General features: G+C 47.4%; 2 protein-coding genes across 2 annotated transcripts in view; one reads left to right on the top strand and one right to left on the bottom strand.

Moving 5' to 3' along the window:
- A2ML1 (alpha-2-macroglobulin like 1) overlaps positions 1-22,972 on the bottom strand; it is a 98,609-nt gene extending 75,637 nt beyond the window's left edge. Inside the window, exon 1 of the mRNA XM_088658798.1 lies at positions 22,891-22,972. The gene's annotated coding sequence lies outside the window, so the exon portion shown is untranslated. The remainder of the gene's footprint in view (positions 1-22,890) is intronic.
- On the top strand, positions 1,704-12,140 carry LOC148683376 (epididymal secretory protein 4-like). The gene is made up of 6 exons (XM_088658928.1): positions 1,704-3,611; positions 4,933-5,054; positions 6,088-6,155; positions 7,361-7,456; positions 8,933-9,034; positions 11,959-12,140. The coding sequence occupies exons 1-6, from the start codon at positions 3,504-3,506 to the stop codon at positions 12,138-12,140; spliced, it is 678 nt and encodes a 225-aa protein (XP_088515054.1). The 5' UTR covers positions 1,704-3,503.
- Positions 22,973-23,542: the final 570 nt, after the last annotated feature.

Genomic DNA, 23,542 nt, shown 5'->3' on the forward strand with positions numbered 1-23,542 from the left:
GGGAGGGGGAACTGGGGGGGGTTCTTTTGAGTTTTACAGTTTATCCATATTTACTACTGAACATGCACAAACAAAGGCAAAGAAAAATTATTTTATAATATTGGTCTTATTGGTCTTCTCGCCAGACCCATTGCTGCTACAATGGTGGCAGCAGCAGGTGATGCATTCCTTAGGGGCTGGATAATAATAATAATAATAATAATAATAATAATAATAATAATTTTATTTTTTTATACCCCACCCATCTGGCTTTGTTGCCCCAGGCACTCTGGGCACCTCACAACACATATACAAGCATAACAAAACATCAAAGACTAAAAACTTCCCAATACATTGCTGCCTTCAGATGTCTTCTAAAAGTTGTATAGTCCTTGACATCTGATGGGAGGGCATTCCACAAGGAGGGCGCCACTACCGAGAAGGCCCTCTGTCTGGTTCCCTGTAACTTTGCTTCTCGCAGTGACGGAACCAGCAGAAGGCCCTTGGAAGTGGACCTCAGTGTCCAGGCTGAACGATGGGGATGGAGACACTCCTTTAGGTATACAGGGCCAAGGCTGTTTAGGGCTTTAAAGAACAGCACCAACCATTTGAATTGTGCTCGGAAACGTACTGGGAGCCAGCGTAGATCCTTTAGGACCAGTGTTATATCTCTGTGGCCACTCCCAGTCACCACTCAAGCTGCGGCATTCTGGATTAATGGCCGTTTCCAAGCCACCTTCAAAGGCAACCCCATGCAGAGCGTATTGCAGTAGTCCAGGGGTGGCCAACTCCCAAGAGACTGTGATCTACCTTAACCTCCAGGGGATCTACCAGTAGATCGCGATCGACCTGTTGCACATCCCTGCAAGTAGTCCAAGCGGGAGATAACGAGAGCATGCAGCATTCTGGCGAGACAGTCTGTGGACAGGTAGAGTCTCAGCCTGTGTACCAGATGGAACTGGTAGACAAGTGCCTTGGACACAGGATCTGCTGCTGCCAATCTGGATCCGGCTGCCCGGGATGCTCTCTTTACGTTGCCTTATGGGTGGACAGACCAGCTCCATCGAGTTTCCTCTCCCTCAAGTGCCTCGGTGGAAGAGAGAGGAAGGATCAGTTTTGCCGAAACACCACCTCCATCATGCACCTCCAACCCGTGAACGAACTTATAATGCCAGCTGGACATTATAAGAAAACTGTCACAAAACTGGTGTAGAAATATTACTACCCTCCTTTTCAATTTAGCATTTCAAATTTAGACTTCCTTCCCCCTCTTTCTGCAGTCATAGAATCATAGAGTTGTAGAGTTGGAAGGGACCACAAGGGTCATCTAGTCCAACCCCCTGCAGTGCAGGAAACTTGCCTAAATAGGGCTTGAACCCACAACCCTGAGATTAAGAGTCTCCCTTTTTGTAGTTTTTTATTTATATTTTCAAATTTAGACATTTCATTAGTTTTACAATCAATTTAACATTTCAAAATTTGACTTTCTTCCCCCTCTTTCTGCGGTTCCTTAAATTCATTTTTTTCTGTCTTCTGCATATCCAAATTCATTTAACTTACTCATTTCTTTATCTACTGTAGATATATACTCTTATAAAATTGCAGGTTATTACATTAATCCCGCTAATGTTTTTATCTGTTGATAATTTATCTGTAAATATTCAATAAACCATTTCCATTCTTTTATAAAAAGTTTGTTATCTTGATTACTTATTCTTCCGGTAAGTTTCGCCATTTGTACATATTCCATGAGTTTTTGTATCCACTCTTCCTTTACTGGGACTTCTGCTTCTTTCCACTTTGGGGCAAGTCGCATTATTGCTGCTGTAGTAGCATAAATAAATAAATTTCTATACAATTTAGGTAGTTCTGTCCCTATAATTCCCAAAAGGAAAGCTACTGGGTTGGGTTTTTTTGTTTCCCCCCCAAACATTATTTTAAACATATTTCCCAATTCATTATATATCATTTCCTAATAAGCTTTAACCTTACTACAAGACCACCCCATATGATTGTGCTTGATGTGGTTAAGACAGGCCTGTGAGAAGAGAAGACTCCCTGGAAAAGACCCTGATGTTGGGATAGATGGAGGGCACAAGGAGAAGGGGACGACAGAGGACGAGATGGTTGGACAGTGTTCTCGAAGCCACCAACATGAGTCTGCGGGAGGCAGTGGAAGACAGGGGTGCCTGGTGTGCTCTGGTCCATGGGGATACAAAGCGTCGGACATGACTAAACGACTAAACATTCTATTTCCCAATAAGCTTTAACCTTACTACAAGACCACCCTGTTCAGTGGTACCTCTACTTACGAATAACTCTACTTACGAATGTTTCTACTTACGAACGGAGCTCCGTCCGCCATATTGGATGCGGTTTAGATAAGATTTTTTCTACTTATGAATTTTTAGATAGGGTTGCTTTGACTTACGAATTTTTTCTCCCAATGCATTCCTATGGGATTCAACTTACAATTTTTTTTTACTTACAAATGTGCGTTCGGAACGCATTAAATTCGTAAGTAGAGGTACCACTGTATGATAAAAAGAATCTTCTTTCTCTTGACATTTCCAACACGAATTTGATTAAAATTTATAATTTTTTACCAATTTGAGATTAAGAGTCTCATGCTCTACCAACTGAGCTACCTAGAGAGTTGTTAGGTTCAACTGGCTCTTACCAGTTTGATGGTCTCACTGGTAATGTGCCTAACTTAAATTCCACATCGCTCCCCTTCCCCACATGACTCAGGGTGCACCATGAGGACCAGTGAGCAGGCATCTAGCTCTTTCCTAATTGCCTTGCCTGTAAGAGATCAACTGGCTTGACTGTAATAGTAAAATTAGAAAAAAACACTATCGTTTCAGGTACTGTCATTTTTACTCCATGTTTTAACTTGGACGGGTCTTATGCCCATAAGAAGACATGCATTCAAAAATGAAAGATTAGTCCTGGGGGTGTGGAGCAGGTGGACCCCTGCTATCTCCATTCCTGTCATGAGGACAAGAGGACAAGGAGAATCTGAGGCAAGGAGGGGTGAAGGCAAGGGGAGAGGCCCACGCAACTTGAATTTCCTTTGTTCCCACAACACCTCCCCCAGGGATCTTCATGGTGAGGAGTGTGGCCTGGAGGTCCAAACCTTATTCTAACATTAGCTAAAACTGGCTCTCAGCTCCTTTTGATCGCAGCCCAGGCCTCCGTTGGTGGTGAAGTTCACCGTAAACCACCACCCACAACTAACAGGGGAGGCCACAGGCCTTGGAGTCCTTCAGAACCATCATTGATGGGCAGAGTGTTCCAGGGTTTTTAGAAAATGTACTCACCATGGATAACAATTAGTTCTGAAAAATCACCTGGTTCTCTCTCTCAAACACCCCACGACCTCTTTTAATTGCAGGGATGTACTGGCTTGGATGAAATTTGGGGACATAAGCAGAGGGATATAAATCCAGGCATCGCTTGAGGAACCGAGGTCTCTGCAGCAGTTGCAAACGTTCCTAATCCTGCTGCAAAGCCTTACAAGGATGAACGGGGTGCTGATTATTATTGTGATTGCTGGCACCTGCTTAGCAGCTCCTAAGTACAAGGTTCCTGTACCCATTCCGATGATGCCAGACTTGGATCTAAAGAAGGTAACGGCAACATTTTTCTCCTTCACTTATAACTAGGGGTGGTGACAAATTTAGCAATAATCGAGCTTGCCCAGCCTTGTTCACCTGCTTACAGACTTTGCAAGCCGATTGCACCCTGTTTACTTATTTATTGCATTTATATGCCACTCTTAACATAACAGAACCAGTTTCAACCAGCTGTACTCAGCTTCTCTGAAGGAATAACCCAAACAAAAACCTTCCGCCTGTTTCTTTCACATAGAAAGAAAACCTTCTTTCACAAAGAGAAGAAACCTTCTAGAACCCTCTTGAACTAATCAGAATAGGAAAGATCTCTACACATCAGATCAATACTTTCTGTACTAAGAAATGCTGACATTTTCTACTCTGACAAATACGAAAGTTCAGAAAAGAGAAGTGCTTCTTTGGCTTGATGAGGAGATAAGAGTTTGTTTGTCTCATGCTACCCCTAATAAAAATGATATTACCAAACAAGGGACTTCCGGTCTATTGTGCTGGTGTGAGGACGCAGAAGCCTCGAGCTCTGTTGTATTTTTCTCTTTTTTTCTCTTTTTTGTGCTCCTTTTTTCTATTTTCTATTTTGTATTATTTCTTTTTATGTGCAAAATGAATAAAGATCATTTAAAAAAAAAAGATATTACCAAACAAAAGCAAGCTCACACCTCTCATTGATTTAGTTACAGGCAGGTAGCCATGTTGGTCTGACGTAGTCGAAACAAAATAAAAAAAATCCTTCCAGCAGCACCTTAGAGACCAACAAAGTTTGTCATTGGTATGAGCTTTCGTGTGCATGCACACTTCATGTTCGGATGTAGCATTGTTTTATACAGCCATACCTTGGTTCTAACACCTTGGTACTCATACGTTTTAGCTCCCGAATGCTGCAAACCCGGAAGTGTTCTGGTTTGCGAACATTTTTTGGAAGCCGAACGTCCGACACAGCTTCTGCTTGAGTGCAGGAAGCTCTTGCAGCCAATTGGAAGCTGCCCCTTGGTTTTCAAATGGTTTTGGTAGTCGAATGGACTCCAGGAATGGATTAAGTTCGAGAACCCAGGTACTACTGTACTTATAAAGTAGTTGTGTTCTGTGCTATTAATCAAGCACTGCTAGGAGTTGCTTCTTTTTGTTTTGCAATGTATTACTTATCAATTAAAAAAAAAAGTTGATGTGGCTTGAGCAAATTTTCATTCTGAAAGTGTGGCCCAGAGTGGAAATTATGAGACCACTACGCCACATTAGCTACCAGCCTACAATATATATTGAAATGTCTTTTCTCAACAACACAAAAACAATAACACACAAACAAACATCTTCTTTCTAGCTCTCTGGGACGTGGCATCCTATTGCAATGGTACAGTATGACAAACAGACGAGAGAAGTCTTTGGCTATTTAATGGAGCCCCAAGAGAATGGAGGACTGGTCCTCAGAATTCAATATCGTCGGTAAGTCTGCTTGCGTTGCTGTGATCATGATCTCCCTTCACTCAGCACAGAATAAGGGGGAGGGTCCTGAGGCTCGGGCCTGTTTCCCACCCACCCTAGCCTCCTTCAGCAGGAAGGCTAGGTCGTACACCCAGGACTTTGCATGGACAGGCGGAGGCTCCCCCAAGCCCCAGGCAACCCCCGGGAGGAATAATGACACCTGCATACCTGCCAAGTTGCTGTCAGAGAAATAAGGGACCGGGCGGAAAAAGCAAACCGGAAGTAGTGCTGCTGCCATTTTGGAACTGGGCAAAGCAGCATCAAAAGTCGCTTCTGAGCATGCTCCGCCCAGTTCCAAAATGGCGGCAGCGCTACTTCCGGTCTGCTATTTCCGCCCGGTCCCTTATTTAGCAGGCTGGGACAGAGGCATAGAGATGGCAGGGAGGACGCCTTGGATTCCAGTGCTACACCACTGTGAGGAACAAGCCTCCTCCTGAGATGACGGTGTGGTCAGATTAGCACCCCCTCCATCTAAACTCAGGTGCAAATATGTGTAATTAAACCTTATTTATTTATTTATTTATTTATTTATTTATACCCGCCCGTCTGGCTGGGTTTCCCCAGCCACTCTGGGCAGCTTCCAGAAGGATATTAAAATACAATAATCTATTAAACATTAAAAGCTTCCCTAAACAGGGCTGCCTTCAGATGTCTTCTAAAAGTCTGGTACTGTAGTTGTTTTTCTCTTTGACATCTGATGGGAGGGCGTTCCACAGGGCGGGTGCCACTACCGAGAAGGCCCTCTGCCTGGTTCCCTGTAACTTGTCTTCTCGCAGCGAGGGAACCGCCAGAAAGCACTGGACCGCACTGGACCACAGTGTCCGGGCTGAACGATGGGGGTGGAGATACTCCTTCAGGCACTACAGCTTGATTCTCAGATGAAACAAAGCCCTGAGTGAGCACCTGGGACCCCTTTGGAATCTTGTGTAGAGATTGGGGTGTGTGTGTGCTGATGGGGGGGGGAGCAGCTTGACAACCCTGCCTTTCTTTCCAGAAATGGAGACTGTCTGAGTAAAACATATATTCTACATGCTGTAACGCAGTCCGAATTCGATTCTGAAGGTAAGTATAATAGATTTCTCCATTATCTCCATGGTGCGAAGATCCCTCCGGCGCCCCCCCCCCTGCCCCGTTTCCCAGCGCGGCTGTCTGGTGGGCGCAGCACGGCGCCCCCCTGGTGCCCTGGCGCCCTGCGCCACCCATCCTTGCCGTAGGGCCGGCCCTGGTTAAGACCATTGAGAGAGAGTGTGTGTGTGTGTTCCCTTTCTCATTGTGGGCACATGTAAGTATTGTGTGCCTCCCCTGCCCCCTTGGCTGAACTGGTTAACATTGAGATCACATAACACTGGTCCTGAAAGACTTACATTGGCTCCCAGTACATTTCCAAGCACAATTCAAAGTGTTGGTGCCGACCCTTAAAGTCCTAAATGGCCTCAGCCCAGTATACCTGAAGAACCGTCTCTATCCCCATCGACCAGCCCGGACACTGAGATCCAGCTCCGAGGGCCTTCTGGCAGTTCCCTCACTGCGAGAAGTGAGGTTACAGGGAACCAGGCAGAGGGCCTTCTCGGTAGTGGCGCCCGCCCTGTGGAACGCCCTCCCATCAGATGACTTTTAGAAGGCATCTGAAGGCAGCCTTGTTTAGGGAAGTTTTTCATGTTTTATGTTGTCACTTTTTTACTATTAATATTCTGTTTGGAGCCTCCCAGAGTGGTTGGGGAAACCCAGCCAGATGGGCGGGGTATTAATAATGATGGAAAGAAGCCAAATATATTCCACCCAGGCCCTTCTAGCTCTCAGGAGAAATCCGTCTAACTCAATCCAGAAAGGAAGAGAAATCTGCTTCCGTTTCTGGTAGCGAACTTGGAAAGTTGCTCTCCCAGGTTCGCTGGAGCTTGAGGGGGGGCGCCGGAGGGATCTTCGCACCACGGCGCCAGGGGGCCAGATATGCTTAAGACGGCCCTGGTCTTAACATGTTTTCTCTGTCTCCAAACTGCAGCTGCATGGTAGCAATGTTTCCTTAATTAACTCTCCCCTCCTGTGGTTTCCATCAACTGGTATTCAGAAACATTTCTTCCTCCAACTGTGGAGGCAGATCCATTGATAGCCCTCTCCTCCCCCACAAATCTCTCCTGGGGCAGTGAGTTCCATAGCTTAACTATGTGCTGAGTGAAATAGTGCTTTCTCTAACCCCGCCCCCTTCTTTTGCATCTGTGTAAGTGACTCCCATACCTGTTAATGGATCTTTTGCGGCTCTTTTTCAATAGATGGGAGGACTACATTACACATCCTGGCTACAGATTATGAGACTTACCACACCATCTTCTTCAGAACAAAGCATTCGGGCATGCTACAGCTCTTCGGTATGTCTGGAGACTGGCCCATAGGAGCTTGTTTGGGCGCCGTAGGTTACGATGGGCACACCTGTCATCTTTTGAAAATCTCGCCCTTCCTCCCAGTTTGTCTAAGGATATGTAAATACCACCACTAATTGCCAATAGAGTAATCCACCCCCATCCCCCACTGCTAGATTTGTCAGAATACTTTGAGCATCATGATGAAAAAACATAAACAACAAATTTGCCATAATCTACTGGTACAGGTGGCGCTGTGGGTTAAACCACAGAGTCTAGGGCTTGCTGATCAGAAGATCGGCGGTTCGAATCCCTGCAACGGGGGGAGCTCCCGTTGCTCGGCCCCAGCTCCTGCCCACCTAGCAGTTTGAAAGCACATCAAAGTGCAAGTAGATAAATAGGGACCGCTCCGGCGGGAAGGTAAACAGCGTTTCTGTGCGCTGCTCTGGCTTCGCCAGAAGTGGCTTAGTCATGCTGGCCACATGACCCGGAAGCTGTCTGTGGACAAACGCCGGCTCCCTCTGCCTATAGAGCGAGATGAGCACCGCAACCCCAGAGTCGGACACGACTGGGCCTGATGGTCAGGGGCCCCTTTACCTTTACCTTTACTGGCAATTCAAATTTTCGTCCTCATGACAACCCTGCGAGGCTGGGTAGCTTAAGGCGGTGGTTGGCATGCTCTGTGCAAATGTGCCTCACAAGCCCCTGAGGGCATCACGATGGGACAATTCAGAACGGAGAAGGAACACTGCCCTATGCTTCTGGTTTTTCATTTCAAACCTCCTCCTTCTGAAGCTGTTCTTTAAAAAGGAGGAAGGGAAGCAGCCAGACAAGGGGGATTTGTTAAGATACTTAACAGCGTGATGCAGCAGCCAAAAAGAGCTAATGCTAATCTCAGGTGCATGAGCAGAACCCGATCCAAAGAAGTCACAGTACCACTCTATTCTGCCTTGGTCAAATCCCACCTGGAATACAGTGTCCAGTTCTGGGTGCCACAATTTAAGGAGGATATTGACAAGCTGGAATGTGTGCAGAGGGTGGCAACCAAGGTGATCAAGGGTTTGGAAACCAAGCCTTATGAAGAACGTTTTGAAGGTATCTTTGGCCTGGTAAAGAGACTGAGAGAATATATGATAGTCATAGTCAAATATCGAAAGGATTGTCACATGGAAGATAGAGCAGGTTTGTTTTCTCCTCCGGAGGGTAGGACTCAATCCAATGGATTCATTTTACAAGGAAGGAGATTTTGACTAAACACCAGGAAGTATTTTCTGACAGTGAGAGCTATTCGACAGTGGAACGGACTCCCCCGGGAGGTTGTGGACTCTCCTTCCTTGGAGGTTTTTAAGCAGAGGTTAGATGGGCATCTGTCATGGCTGCTTTCTCTGAGATGGAACTAGATGACTCCAGCTCTACCATTCTATGATCTATCCTCCTGCACTATGATGCTGATTCTCAATGCCAACTCCTTGTTTGTGTCTTAAGGCAGGGAACAGACGGTGTCAGATGAAGTGAAAGAAAAATTTAAAACTTTGGCCAAAGATTTGCAATTCGATCCAGATGCAATCAACTATATGTCCGAAAATGGTAAGGGCAATTAATGTTTAGATTTTCACCGCCCTGGTTTGAAGGTATGGTGGTGATGATGCTAGCCGCTTGGACTCCAGATATTATTAGAATATTTCCAGATATTATTAGAATCTGGATATGAAGCCTGATAAGGAACAGTTGAGGGATTTGGGGGTGTTTAGTCTGGAGCAGAGAGAGGATGGGATAGTCATCTTCAAATGTCTCCAGGGTTGCCACATGGAAGATGGAGCTAGCTTGTTTTCTCCTGCTCTGGAGGCTAGGTTCTGAACCAGTGGATTCAAATTAGAAGACAGGGGATTCCACCTAAACATCAGGAAGTACTTTCTTACATTATTATGATTTGTTAAATTTGAAGATCTTGGGTACAGTTCACAGTATAAAAACACAATTTAAAAGCACAAAAATACATAATAAAAAGGAGAACAATAACAAAACAAACCCAGAAGCCATCTCTCTCACAAACACATGTCAAAGGACATAGACTGTTAATCAGCCAAAGGCCTGGCTGAAGGGGAACGTTTTTGCCCAGTTCCTAAATAGATATAACGGTGGTTCCAGGCGGACCTCCCTGGGGAGAATTCCTGCAAAATGGGGAGCCACTGCAGAAAGGGTCCATTCTTGTGTTGCCACCTTCCAGACCTTTTGTGGAGGAAGCACATGAAGAAAGGCCTCACATTATGATTGCAGGATCCAGGTTGGTTCATATGGAGAGAAGCGGCCCTTGAGGTTTTATCAAGGAAAGGTTTCCCCCACATGTAGATCCTTTAAATAAGAGAAAACCCTACTGATATCTGATAGCCAGTCTATTGTTGGCTATGGAGGAGTTGGCCCATAAGGAACAAATTAATAATAATCATCCTTATTTTGTTCTTTGCCCTGGGCCCAATCCCACATCTTGCTCATTCATTGACAGCATTTCTTTTCATCCACAGAGCTCTGTCTATAAGAAGATCCAGAAAAGGTAAGAGAATTAGTCCACTGCATGCTTACCTGGGAGGTCATAAGCTTTATTGAATTCAGTGGGGTTTACTCACGAGTAGACACATCTAAGGTTGTGCTGTGAGTCCCCAAGGAAGAAGCACCCTGATGTTGCCTATTCTGATTTGACTCCAGCTCTGCAGGGTCATATACAGGACACCATCCCTTAAAGCACACTCAAAAGGGTTTCAGGTCATAGTTGAAAGGCAATACCCCTCCCCCCTTGGGGAGATCCCAGCTGCGTAACCCACCCCAAAGTATCCTGGGAATTGTAGTCTCCTCTCAGAGCTACAACTCCACACACACTGAACAAACCTCAGTTCCCAGGATTCTTTAGGGTGCTTTAAATATTCTTGAAATCTAAGAGGTGTAATAATAATAATAATAATACCCCGCCCATCTGGCCAGGCCTCCCTAGCCACTCTGGGTGGCTCCCAACAGAATATAAAAACATGATAAAAAATCAGGCATTAAAAAGTTCCCTAAACAGGCTGCCTTCAGATGCCTTCTAAAAGTCAGATAGTTGTTTATTTCCTTGACATCTGATGGGTGGGTGTTCCACAGGGCAGGTGCCACCACCGAGAAGGCCCTCTGCCTGGTTCCCTGTAACCTCACTTCTCACAGTGAGGGAACCTCCAGAAGGCCCTCAGAGCTGGATCTCAGTGTCTGGTCTGAACGATGGGGATGGAGACGCTTCTTCAGGTATACTGGGCCAATGCCATTTAGGGCTTTAAAGGTCAACACCAACACTTTGAATTGTGCTTGGAAACGTACTGGGAGGCAATGAAGATCCTTCAGGGCTTGTTATATTGTCTCTGCGGCCACTCCCAGTCACCAGTCATCAGTCTAGCTGCTGCATTCTGGATTAGTTGTAATTTCTGGGTCACCTTCAAAGGTAGCCCCAGGCCTCAGGCAGAAGTCTCCGTGAACACTGATTATTTTAGCTGGTTCAGACCTGGGACCTTGTATATGCAGAACGTGTTCTCTGCCAGGGAGATAAACCACCCACCCCACCCTGGTGAGTGTCCAAGAAAGGGGGGTTGCTTCATACAAAAGGATCTTGTCAGTGGCGTATGGGCAGTGGACTAGGAGAACTAGGCTAGTCCCCTAAATGTTCCCCTAACCCTAACCCTAACCTTCCCAAAGCCCAGGAAACTTCTGCCTAGCTTAGGAAGGGAGGCGTGATGAAGCTCTGATGGGTCCAAGAACCCTCCTGCCACCTTCCCAAGGGCCACCTGAGTTTCCGAGGCAGGCAGGACGCTTCCAACATCCTGCCAGAGCCATGGTGCTTACTTAAATGTTTAGTTTCTTCTGCCGTTAGATTCACAAAATGCTTAGTGGTATGGCCAGGTGGTGTTGTGGGTTAAACCACAGAGCTTAGGGCTTGCCGATCAGAAGGTCAGCGGTTCGAATCCCTGCGACGGGGTGAGCTCCCGTTGCTCGGTCCCAGCTTCTGCCAACCTAGCAGTTCGAAAGCACGTCAAAGTGCAAGTAGATAAATAGGTATCACTCTGGCGGGAAGGTAAAGGGCGTTTCCGTGTGCTGCTCTGGTTTGCCAGAAGCGGTTTTGTCATGCTGGCCACATGGGCGTACCCAGCACGGGGCAGGGGGAGGCAGCTGCCCCCCTAGAAGCAGAGCCGCTGCCCCCCCTAGAAGCACGGCCGGGGCTGGTGGGCGGAGGCGGAGCACAGCACAGCGGAGCACAAGTTTGGCGTTCCCGCCCACCGCGCCCTCCCTCCAGCTCCCCGTCGCGCCCTCCGGCAAGGCCAAGCGCGGCAGGGAACCAGAGAGCGCGACGGGAAGCTGGAGGGTGCGGTGCGGCGGGCGGGAAGTTGTGGCCAGCATCACTTGCGGACTACGGCATTTTTTGGAGAGCCGGAGACGTTTGCGAGCCCAAAGGCACAGGAGCGATAAGAAGCTCACGCCTCCCTTTGTCTCCTCAGGAAACACATCCCGGACCCTCCTCGCTCGCTCGCCTGGCCACCAGAAATCAGCTCTCCAAAGTGCCGGTTCCCCGTTCTCTGTTTGCGCTCGCTCCCTTGAGCGAAATCAGGAAAGGCTCCTCTTCATGGGCTGCTTTCCCCCTCGCTCAGGAACCCATTTCTCCGCTCCCGTGGGGTGGTAGGACCACGAGTAGGCTAGTTGGGGATGGAAAGGGTGCTGGGAGAGCGAGGCGTCGCCTGAGGCAGCAAGGTGCTGAGGCAACGCCGAGTTGCACAGACCGGCCTCTGGCCTCCCCAGCATGCCCTTCAGCGTGCCTGCTTTTCCTCAGAGGTTGCAGAAAAACACTTGAAGACCGGTCCGCTCTTAGTAGGCCGAGCAGAATCTCATCCTTTGCCTCAGGCAGCCCGCCCTCTGCTCGTCCCAGTCAGCCCCGCCGAGCCACAGGGATGCCCCCCGTCACTTTCCTTCCAGTGTCCTTTGGGACTGAAAAAAACAAAAATCACCAGCGAGGGAGGGACGATTCCTTCGGGATCACGAAGGAGGAAGGGAGGGAGGGTCTTTTTCTTCTCCCCTCCTTCTGTAAAGATGAGGCTTATTGGATGAGCCTCCTCTTCCCCATGCTTTACCTGCGCCTTCCTTGCCCCCGCCCCGCCCCCCTCCTCTAGTATGTGGCCCACTTTATTTCTGCCGCAACATCGAGTGCTAAAACGTCGCCGCTCTCCGCCCTCCGTCTTCCCCAGGACTGTACCACTCCAGGTGATGCAGGGGTGCCAACTTCAATAAAATATGGGGAGGCTAGGTAAGCCCCACCCCGCACAATTGAGCACAAGATGCGGTGCTTGCGCTTCATTTGGATGGCGATGCCCATCAACTTTGGGGGAGAGGGAAGCCCTCTCAAATATTTTATTGGGGTTGGCACCTCGGCCCCTAGGAGTTGGCTCCTATGAGCACGTCCGAAAACGCCCTGCCCCCTAGAAGCACAACCTGTCGCCTGCTTTAACCTGCTTTTATTTCTGTTGCGGGTATCACTGCACTGGAGAGTCTCGCCCCCCCTCCCTGCGCTCAGCTCCGCTCGGCTGGTCTCCCCTCCCGTGCCTTGGCCCTGCCCCTTGCCCCCCCCCCTAGTTTTTATCCTGGGTATGCCCCTGGCTAGCCACATGACCTGGAAGCTGTACGCCTGCTCCCTCGGCCAATAATGCAAGATGAGCGCCGCAACCCCAGAGTCGGTCACGGCTGGACCTAATGATCAGGGGTCCCTTTACTGTTATGCGTCCCCCCAGAAAAAAAGCAATGGTTTTGCCCATCATTACCTCTCAGCATGTTTGTTTGTGCTTCCACAGGGGAATGGAAGCTGGCACAGACCCCTCCAGCATCCAACTGATTCCAACATTGACACCTTCCTGCTGATTTGCTGATATTATTATTATTATTATTATTATTATTATTATTAGATTTTATGTACTACCCTATACCCGGAGGTCTCAGGACGGTTATCACCTATGGCCTGGAGAGCAGGAACATTATCAATCGACAACATCGGCCGATCAGGCTTTTGTTTAATGACCAGGAGCAGGGACCAGAAGAAAACCTCTGCAACCTTTGTGGGTTTTCTCTATGGGCCGAGGTCCCCACCTCTTGCTGAGATAACAGGATTTCTTGTCTTTTGCAATTCCATGCAGAAAGCCAAAAATAACATGGGTAAGATGTCTGCATGAGGATGGGGATGGAGGAATTGTCCGAGAATCTGCCTCCTGCATTGCAAATACCAACCACCATTGTTAAACATTCCATTTGGAAAGAAAACTTGAATCATTTCGATCAGACACATATTTATAAATGGTATTCTAATCACATAAGTGGTACTGTTTTCTTGTCTGTTCGCCTTAAGAGAAAGAAAACTATTATGTGTACATCCCAAATTCATAGCACAATATAAAAAGGGAAATTCCCGGATTCCCAAATCCAGGCTTGGGGCAAGTACTCTTTAGTGAGAGAACTCCAGTGGAGATCACAAAATATGCAGCAAAGTAAAGCATGGAAACATAGGTTGTTGGACCATTAAAATATGCTCTCTACAGTGAGTTCCAAAATGTCCCTATTTTTTAAAAAAAACCTTTCTGAAGTTTCCTTCTTCCTCCAGGAGACCACAAGTTTACTTATAAAATCTTCAAAGGTCAGGTTCATTGACTTCAGAGAATTGCATAGGCAATAAAACTTGTCTTAGTTAGAAAGGAGTGGAACTTCCTAAATTTCGCAATTCACAAAATGCCTCTGAAATGAAAACAGCCTCTCTCTTTTTCTAATTTCAAGGTGCTGAACACAATTACAATAATAAAATTTGTTGATTGGCTCCTGTTGAGGAGATACAAAGATGGTCATGTATAAATGACCCAGTCCACATTGTGTACATGATTTCATCTGGCAACGTTGCATTTCATACTCCTGATTGCACCATGTGGTGTCCTATCGCATCAGCCCATCATACACACCAACCCCAGGACTGATGGCATGCAGACTGATGACATCTCGGCTTTATGATCTCTGATGTAAGATGATGCGCTCATTAGTATAAAGCAAAGCCTTGCAGGCATCACAGGGGGGGGGGGAAGAAGGGGATAGTAGCATAACCAGTTCTGCACAGTGAAGGACTTCCCATTCCCAGCGGCAGAGCAAGCTGATCGGGCACCTGGGGCCAGCCACCCGCAGGGCAGGGCAGGGCCAGCCAGGGCAGGACGCTCCGCTGGGCCTCCGAGGAGTCTGCCTGCCATCTCCCACTCAGCCATCCTTCAGCTGAGGGGGAGGTGGCGGGCGAACTATTGGGGGCAGTGTGGAACCTGCGGGCACCCTAGCCAGTGCATCACTCCCAAGAGAGACGCATGGCTCAGGTGTGCTGCAGGCCCTGCGGTGAGTGCCGCCTGCCATTTTGTCACACACACCCTCCCAGTGGTGACACACGGGGTGACCCACCCCCTTCCTCTGCATCTGCCCATTCCCAAACCTCTGAAATATTTCTGATGAATTCTGACGATGAGAAGGGAGGTAAACCGACGTCAGGTTCTTCTCAGCCTTCAGTATGTAATGACGATCCACACGTCTACCTCAGAAAATAATTGGCAGCCAGTGGAGTCAGGCCAGGATCAGTGTAATATGTTCAAACATCTTGCCCCAGTGAGCAATCAAGTCACCAAAATCTGCACCAGCTGAAATTTCTGAGCAATCTTAAGAGGCAGCCATGAAATTCTGAGCCATGGATTTAGAAGTTCCCCAAAACCAGCAGTCCTCAACACTGCCTCTGAAACCAGCTGTGTCAGCTCAGGCAGGGGTGAAGAAAGGGGTGCAGAAGGGGTGGACTGCCCTGGGTGTCATCACTGAGGGAGGTGACATTCAGTGTGCCACCTCCCCGCGACTCCCAAGCCTACCCTAAGCCACATTGAGGTTGAATCCTGACAAGATAAGACAGAAGTACTGTCTTTGGAGGGACGGGGGTGTGTGGGGGACTCCCTGGTCCTGAATGGGCTAACTGTGCCCCTGAAGGACCAGGTGCACAGCCTGGGAGTCATTTTGGACTCACAACTGTCCATGGAAGCACAGGTCAATTCTGTGTCCAGGGCAACTGTCTACTGGCTCCACCTAGTACGCCGGCTGAGGCCCTACCTGCCTGCACACTGTTTCACCAGAGTGGTACATGCTCTGGTTATCTCCCACTTGGACTACTGCAATGCGCTCTACATGGGACTGCGTTTGAAAGTGACCCGGAAACTACAACTAATCCAGAATGCAGCAGCTAGACTGGTGACAGGGTGTGGCCACCGAAACCATATAACACCAGTCCTAAAGGATCTTCATTGGTTCCCAGCACGTTTCCGAGCACAATTCAAAGTGTTGGTGCTGACCTTTAAAGCCCTAAATGGCCTTGGCCCAGTATACCTGAAGGAGCAACTCCACCTCCATCGTTCAGCCTGGACACTGAGGTCCTCCTCTGAGAGTCTTCTGCTGGTTCCCTAATTGTGAGAAGCAAGATTACAGGGAACCAGGCAGAAGGCCTCAAAATTGGTGCCAAAGTACTACCCTCCTTTTCTGTCCCTGCCCCTTTCCTCTTGTGCATCGTGTTCTTTTCTTTTCTTAGATTTTAAGCCTGCAGGGGCCAGGGCTGTCTTATCTTAACTGTTCAATTCAACACCTTTATTGGCATATATATAGCAATAAAATCATATAAACCATCTATACAAAATATAATTCTGAGACGTACAATGGAAAGGGGAGAGGGGAAAGGGATAATGAGTCCTCAGCGTTCACTATTGTGTAGGTTCAACTGACCCAGATTTGACTTCAAAAATTCTAGTCAAAAATTACACCATAACTCTAGTAAGTGCAGGAGAGTCGTCGCTCAGCAGGAACTGGGTCACGAGTTGTTTATTGGAGGGGGCGCAGAGCCACAAAGAGAACACCGAGGGATCATCACGTATGGTGTTAAAAAGAGGGCCTTCCAGAATCATGTGGTCCATAGAGTCAGGTATGTTCTGGCCACAGGTGCAGAGTCTGTTCTGGAAAGGGATGCCTCTGAGCCTTCCAGACAACACGGAGGACGGAAAGGCATTTAAGCGGGCCAACATAAATATTCTACGATGTGATGGGGTGACCAAATCATAGAAATATTTAGGCATTGTTCCATGACGAGGTTGCAGCCCCAAATAGGCAGGGGAGCCGGCACCCAGGGAACCTCCCCTGCATAGTTCCGAGCAAACACCCTCTCTCCCGGAATGAAGAAACATGGCGTGTTAGCACAGCCTGGGCAATCTGTCACTGTGAAATCTGGGTGCAGCTGGTTGAGAGGAGATTGCAGGCAGTGGCCCATCAGAATTTCGGCCCATCAGACCCCCCCCCCATGAGAATGACGGTGGGACGGCACTCAGAGACACTGGCATTCAACGTCACAACCATCTCAGACCATCACAACGTCACAACCATCTACCCCCTGCCAAGCTGTACTCCATGTCAGACCAGGAACTGGAGGATCTGCGGGCGTTTATCGACAAGAACCTCAAGCGGGGGTTCATCAGAGAAAGCAAGGCAGCAGGGGGCAGCCCGGTATTCTGGGTGGACAAGAAAGACACACAACAGCGCCGCCTGGTGGTGGATTTCAGACGGCTGGACAACATGACGGAACCGGTGGCTTTCCCAATGCCCAGAGTGGACGATCTGCTGACAGCGGCACGCAGGGGCAAGATCTTCACCAAGCTCGACCTGAGGGGGGCGTACAACTTGATCAGGATCCGGGAAGGCAATGAGTGGAAGACCACGATGTTCACGCCTCTGGGCTCTTTTGAATATCTGGTGATGCCCTTCGGTTTGCAAGGGGGCTCCGCATGCTTCCAGGCCTTCATGCACCACGTCCTGGGGTCCCTCCTCTTCAAGAACTGTTTGGTCTTCCTGGATGACATCCTTATTTACTCCACTGACCCCGAGCAGCATGTGAAGGATGTCAGGGAGGTGTTGCAGCGCCTGAAGGAGCACCACCTGTATGTGAAGCTGGAAAAGTGCAAGTTTCACACCAAGGAGGTGGACTTCCTGGGCTACAAGCTGTCAGACAAGGGGCTAGCGATGGACAAGGACAAGGTGCAGGCCATCCTGGACTGGCACAGCCCCAGGACGCGCAAAGATGCCCAACGCCTGCTAGGCTTTGCCAACTTCTACAGGAAGTTCATCAAGAACTTCTCGCGGGTCACGGCTCCCATCACTGACTGCCTGAGAGGCAAACAGAAGTTCAGATGGACACCGGAGGCACAAGCAGCGTTCGAAAGCCTCAAGAGGGTGTTCGCCTCAGACCAGAACCTGTTCCACGTGGTGCAGGATGCGCCCCTACGCGTTGAGACCGACGCTTCAGACAGAGTTTTGGGAGCGATCCTGCTGCAACTGGATGCCAACAGAGAGTGGAGACCCTGTGCCTTCTTCTCCAGAAAACTGACCCAGCCAGAGCGCAACTACACGGTGTTTGATAAGGAGCTTCTGGCGATCCATTCTGCGTTTAAACACTGGAGACACTTCCTGGTGGGCGCCAAGCACCCCATTCAGGTGTGCACGGACCACAAGAACCTGGAGTTCTGGAGAACGGCCAGGGTGCTCAACCAGCGGCAGATACGGTGGGCAGAGTTCTTCTCGCATTTCAACTTCTCCATCCACTAGATACCGGGGGAGCAGAATGTCAGGGCGGATGCCCTCTCCCGCAAGCCAGAGTACATGGAGGAGGAGTTGCCACCAGCACCCCGACACGTGTTTCCCCCGTCGGCATGGTCCTGCGGAGCAGCAGTGGTGAGCGAGGCAGAACTCACAGCACTGACGGCAGCAGATGAGTTTGCCAACCGCATCTTCAGAGAGCTGCGAGGGGGGAGGGAGCAAGCAAAAGAGTTTGCAGAATGCAGGGGGCTGCTTTTTTACAAGGGAGCCCTGTACCTGCCCACCAACCAGCTCAGAGGTAAGGTCCTCAAGCAGATGCACGACAACCCAACGGCGGGTCATTTTGGAAGGGACAAAACCACTCACCTAGTCAGCTAGGAGGGATCTGGGGAAGTGCAAGAAACAATGGTTGGAAAGGTATAAGTAAGTTATAAGGTGTATATGGATATTTGTTTTAATGTATTTTTTGTATATTCTCTTCTTTTTTGTTTTTTGTCTTTTTCTTTTTAATATTATTGTCTTTTAATATCTGTTGTTTGCGTGAAGAATATTTAAAGCACCCTAAAGAATCCTGGGAACTGAGGTTTGTTCAGAGTGCTTGGAGTTGTAGCTCTGAGAGGAGACTACAATTCCCAGGATACTTTGGGGTGGGTTACGCAGCTGGGATCTCCCCAAGGGGGGAGGGGTATTGCCTTTCAACTATGACCTGAAACCCTTTTGAGTGTGCTTTAAGGGATGGTGTCCTGTATATGACCCTGCAGAGCTGGAGTCAAATCAGAATAGGCAACATCAGGGTGCTTCTTCCTTGGGGACTCACAGCACAACCTTAGATGTGTCTACTCATGAGTAAACCCCACTGAATTCAATAAAGCTTATGACCTCCCAGGTAAGCATGCAGTGGACTAATTCTCTTACCTTTTCTGGATCTTCTTATAGACAGAGCTCTGTGGATGAAAAGAAATGCTGTCAATGAATGAGCAAGATGTGGGATTGGGCCCAGGGCAAAGAACAAAATAAGGATGATTATTATTAATTTGTTCCTTATGGGCCAACTCCTCCATAGCCAACAATAGACTGGCTATCAGATATCAGTAGGGTTTTCTCTTATTTAAAGGATCTACATGTGGGGGAAACCTTTCCTTGATAAAACCTCAAGGGCCGCTTCTCTCCATATGAACCAACCTGGATCCTGCAATCATAATGTGAGGCCTTTCTTCATGTGCTTCCTCCACAAAAGGTCTGGAAGGTGGCAACACAAGAATGGACCCTTTCTGCAGTGGCTCCCCATTTTGCAGGAATTCTCCCCAGGGAGGATCGCCTGGAACCACCGTTATATCTATTTAGGAACTGGGCAAAAACGTTCCCCTTCAGCCAGGCCTTTGGCTGATTAACAGTCTATGTCCTTTGACATGTGTTTGTGGGAGAGATGGCTTCTGGGTTTGTTTTGTTATTGTTCTCCTTTTTATTATGTATTTTTGTGCTTTTAAGAATTTCGGCCAGGCAGTTGATTTCAAATCCTCTTTAGCAGTTTCTTACTCATTACTTCAAATATTAATCACCACTGCAACTATTCCTTTAATGTTTACCTTAATCCATTAAATTTAATTCATTTATCTATTTTCCTCCCATCTTCATTCCTCCCTAATGCCTTATCAACAAAATATTCCCATAGATATTCAGTCTTTTATGTTCCAAAATATTTCCCTAAATATACTTTAAATTTCTTCCAATCTTCCTCCACCGTCTCATCTTCTTGGTCCCGGAGTCTTCCTGTCAGTTCCGCAAGTTCCATAAAGTCCATCATCTTCATTTGCCATTCTTCTATAGTAGGCAGTTCATTTTTCTTCCAATATTTCGCAATTAAAATCCTTGCTGCCGTAGTAGCATACATAAAAAAATTAACATCTTTTCTTGGGATTTCATCCCCAATTATACCAAGTAGGAAGGCTTCTGGTTTTTTCAAAAATGTATTTTTCAGTACTTTCTTCAGTTCATTGTAAATCATTTCCCAGAAGCCTTTTACCTTAGGGCATGTCCACCACATGTGGTAGAAGGATCCTACCTCTTCTTTACATCTCCAGCACTTATTGCCACAATTATGGTACATTTTAGCTAATTTAACTGGTGTCAAATACCATCTATACATCATTTTCATTAAATTTTCCTTTAGAACAGTACATGCCGTAAACTTCATTCCCTTCTTCCACAACCTTTCCCAGTCCGCCATCATAATATTATGTCCTACATCTTTAGCCCACTCAATCATAACTGATTTTGTTTGCTCATCTTTCAGATGCCACTCCAACAATAGATTATACATTCTAGAAAGATTCTTACTTTTTGCCTCTATTAATTCTGTTTCCGATTTTGATTCAATATGCACCCTTGACCATGGTGGCTTGGGGGTCTCCCATGAGTGCCCACGATGCCTTGATTCCTAGCATGCCTGGCATGATTCGACACAGGATTCAATGGTCTTGTCCATGCCCGGCCACCAAACAAAACTGTGTGCCAACGCCTTCATGTGCACAATTATCAGGTGCCCCACGTGGAGTGCATGAAGGACGCGCTGACGAAGCCTTGTTGGAATGATGACCCGGTCTCCCCATAGGAAACACCCCCGTTGAGCTGAGAGCTTGTGCAGCCATTGAGTGAAGGGCTGGAACTCCGGATCAGTTGGCCCTTTTGGCCACCCCCTCCACACCCAGTTGAGAATGCGGCTGATGGTGCAATCCTTGGAAGAGTGGAGAGCGACGTCAGCTGCAGACAGGGGAATTGCAGGCAGTTCCTCAATCAGGAGTACCTCTGACGACGGCGCCTGCCGGATCTTTGACCAGCACCGGCAAAGGTCAGCGACTAAGGGCATCGGCATGCTCTAACAACTTGTAAGCCGCGAGGAAAACAGTCCAGCATAGTGTTCGTAGTGATAAAATGGTGGGGGGTCAGGTGGTCACCAGCCAGGATTCCCAGAAGAGGTTTGTGGTCTGTGACGAGGTCAAAAACCCTGCCATAGAGGTATTCGTGAAAATGTTTGACTCCTGCCACGAGTACCAGCACCTCCTTGTCAAGCTGATTATAGTTCCTTTCAGCTGACGACAAGGTTATTGAAAAATACGCGATGGGAGCCTCCTTGCCGTCAGGGAAGACGTGGCTGAAATTGGCCCCAACACCGAAAGGTGAAGCGTCGCAGACTAGGATGAGAGGACGCTCCTTGTATTGAATGAGAATGGAGTCTGATGTTAATAGCATCTTTACAATCGTCTATCCTAATCTTTCTGTTAGATTCACAGCTCTTTATTACAGCAGTTAGAACTGCTCCTTGAGTCGGCTGACTGCAGCCTACCTGGCTGCTTTATATAATACTAACTAACTTGTAACAAAATAAAAAAATTCCTTCCAGTAGCACCTTAGAGACCAACTAGGTTTATCATTGGTATGAGCTTTCATGTGCATATGCACTTCTCCAGATCTGCATGCATGCACACGAAAGCTCATACCAATGACAAACTTAGTTGGTCTCTAAGGTGCTACTGGAAGGAATTTTTTAATTTTGTTTCGACTACGTCAAACCAACATGGCTACCTACCTGTAACTATAACTTGTAACAGTAACAACTTCCAACTAACTAACCAATCAGTGAGCGACAGTTCCCAATCCTTCATTTGCATACTGGTGGCCCTGAGTGAGAACTTCCGCCAATCCACCGACACAACTTGAATTTCCTTTGTTCCCACAACGCCTCCCCCAGGGATCTTCATGGTGAGGAGTGTGGCCTGGAGGTGCAAACCTTATTCTAACATTAGCTAAAACTGGCTCTCAGCTCCTTTTGATCGCAGCCCAGGCCTCCGTTGGTGGTGAAGTTCACCGTAAACCACCACCCACAACTAACAGGGGAGGCCACAGGCCTTGGAGTCCTTCAGAACCATCACTGATGGGCAGAGTGTTCCCGGGTTTTTAGAAAATGTACTCACCACGGATAACAATTAGTTCTGAAAATCACCTGGTTCTCTCTCTCAAACACCCCACGACCTCTTTTAATTGCAGGGATGTACTGGCTTGGATGAAATTTTGGGACATAAACAGAGGGATATAAATCCAGGCATCACTTGAGGAACCGAGGTCTCTGCAGCAGTTGCAAACTTTCCTGAACTGCTGCAAAGCCTTGCAAGGATGAACGGGGTGCTGATTATTATTGTCTTTGCTGGCACCTGCTTAGCAGCTCCTAAGTACGAGGTTCCTGTACCCATTCCGTTGATGCCAGGCTTGGATCTAAAGAAGGTAATGGCAACATTTTTCTCCTTCACTTATAACTAGTGGTGGTGACAAATTTAGCAATAATCGAGCTTGCACAGCCTTGTTCACCTGCTTACAGACTTTGCAAGACAATTGCACCCTGTTTACTTATTTATTGCATTTATAACCTACCTATTTCTCCATAGTGCGCAAGGTGATGTACATGGTTCTCCCCTTCCTCATTTAATCCCCAGAACAACCCTCTGAGGTAGATCGGGCTGAGAGGCAGCGACTGGCCCAAGGTCAGCCAGTGAGCTTCATGGCCAAGCAGGAATTTGAACCCTGGTGTCTCCCATGCCCTAGTTCTCCAAAGGTGTGGTGTGCCACACTGGGGTGGTAGGAGAGGATGGCAAGTTTACCAGGAAGAATCAAGGACCAGTAAAGAAACATTTAAACATTTCAGTGTAGTATGTATGTATGTGATATATATATATATCATATAAAACCAGAAACAGTATCCATACCTCTCTTCAAGAGACTTGGCTTCTCTACAATCTCCACAATACAGTATATTGTTGTGAACAGGGATTTCCTTTCACGCCAGCGCCGGAGGAGGAAAAAACTTAAAAATGTAGCAGAGTTTCCAAAAAATAGACCAGAGGTCATTGTACTTCATCCAGCAGAGCTTTTACTGGTACTAAAGGAAAATGAGGATAATGGTCACAAATCCAAAACATTCAGGATTGACACAGTCCATTAAAAAAATATATCCAGTTGCAGGACTTACAATAAAATTTACAAAGTCTTCTAGACCTTAACACTGCAGCATACAGAACACCATACTGTACTAAGAGATAGAAAAGAGAAAGCGAGTGAAACACAGGCTCCTCCTGGTCTTACTATTATAGTCAGTATGACCTTGACAAAAGGATAACAGAACCAGTTTCAACCAGCTGTACTCAGCTTCTCTGAAGGAATAACCCAAACAAAAACCTTCTGCCTGTTTCTTTCACACAGAGAAGAAACCTTCTAAAACCCTCTTGAACTAATCAGAATAGGAAAGATCTCTGCACATCAGATCAATACTTTCTGTACTAAGAAATGCTGACATTTTCAACTCTGAGTAACATGAAAGTTCAGAAAAGAGAAGTGCTTTTTTGTGCTGACGAAGAGCTA

The sequence above is a fragment of the Zootoca vivipara genome, chromosome 15, assembly GCF_965207765.1.
Source record: "Zootoca vivipara chromosome 15, rZooViv2.hap1.1, whole genome shotgun sequence".
Classification (NCBI taxonomy): domain Eukaryota; kingdom Metazoa; phylum Chordata; class Lepidosauria; order Squamata; family Lacertidae; genus Zootoca; species Zootoca vivipara.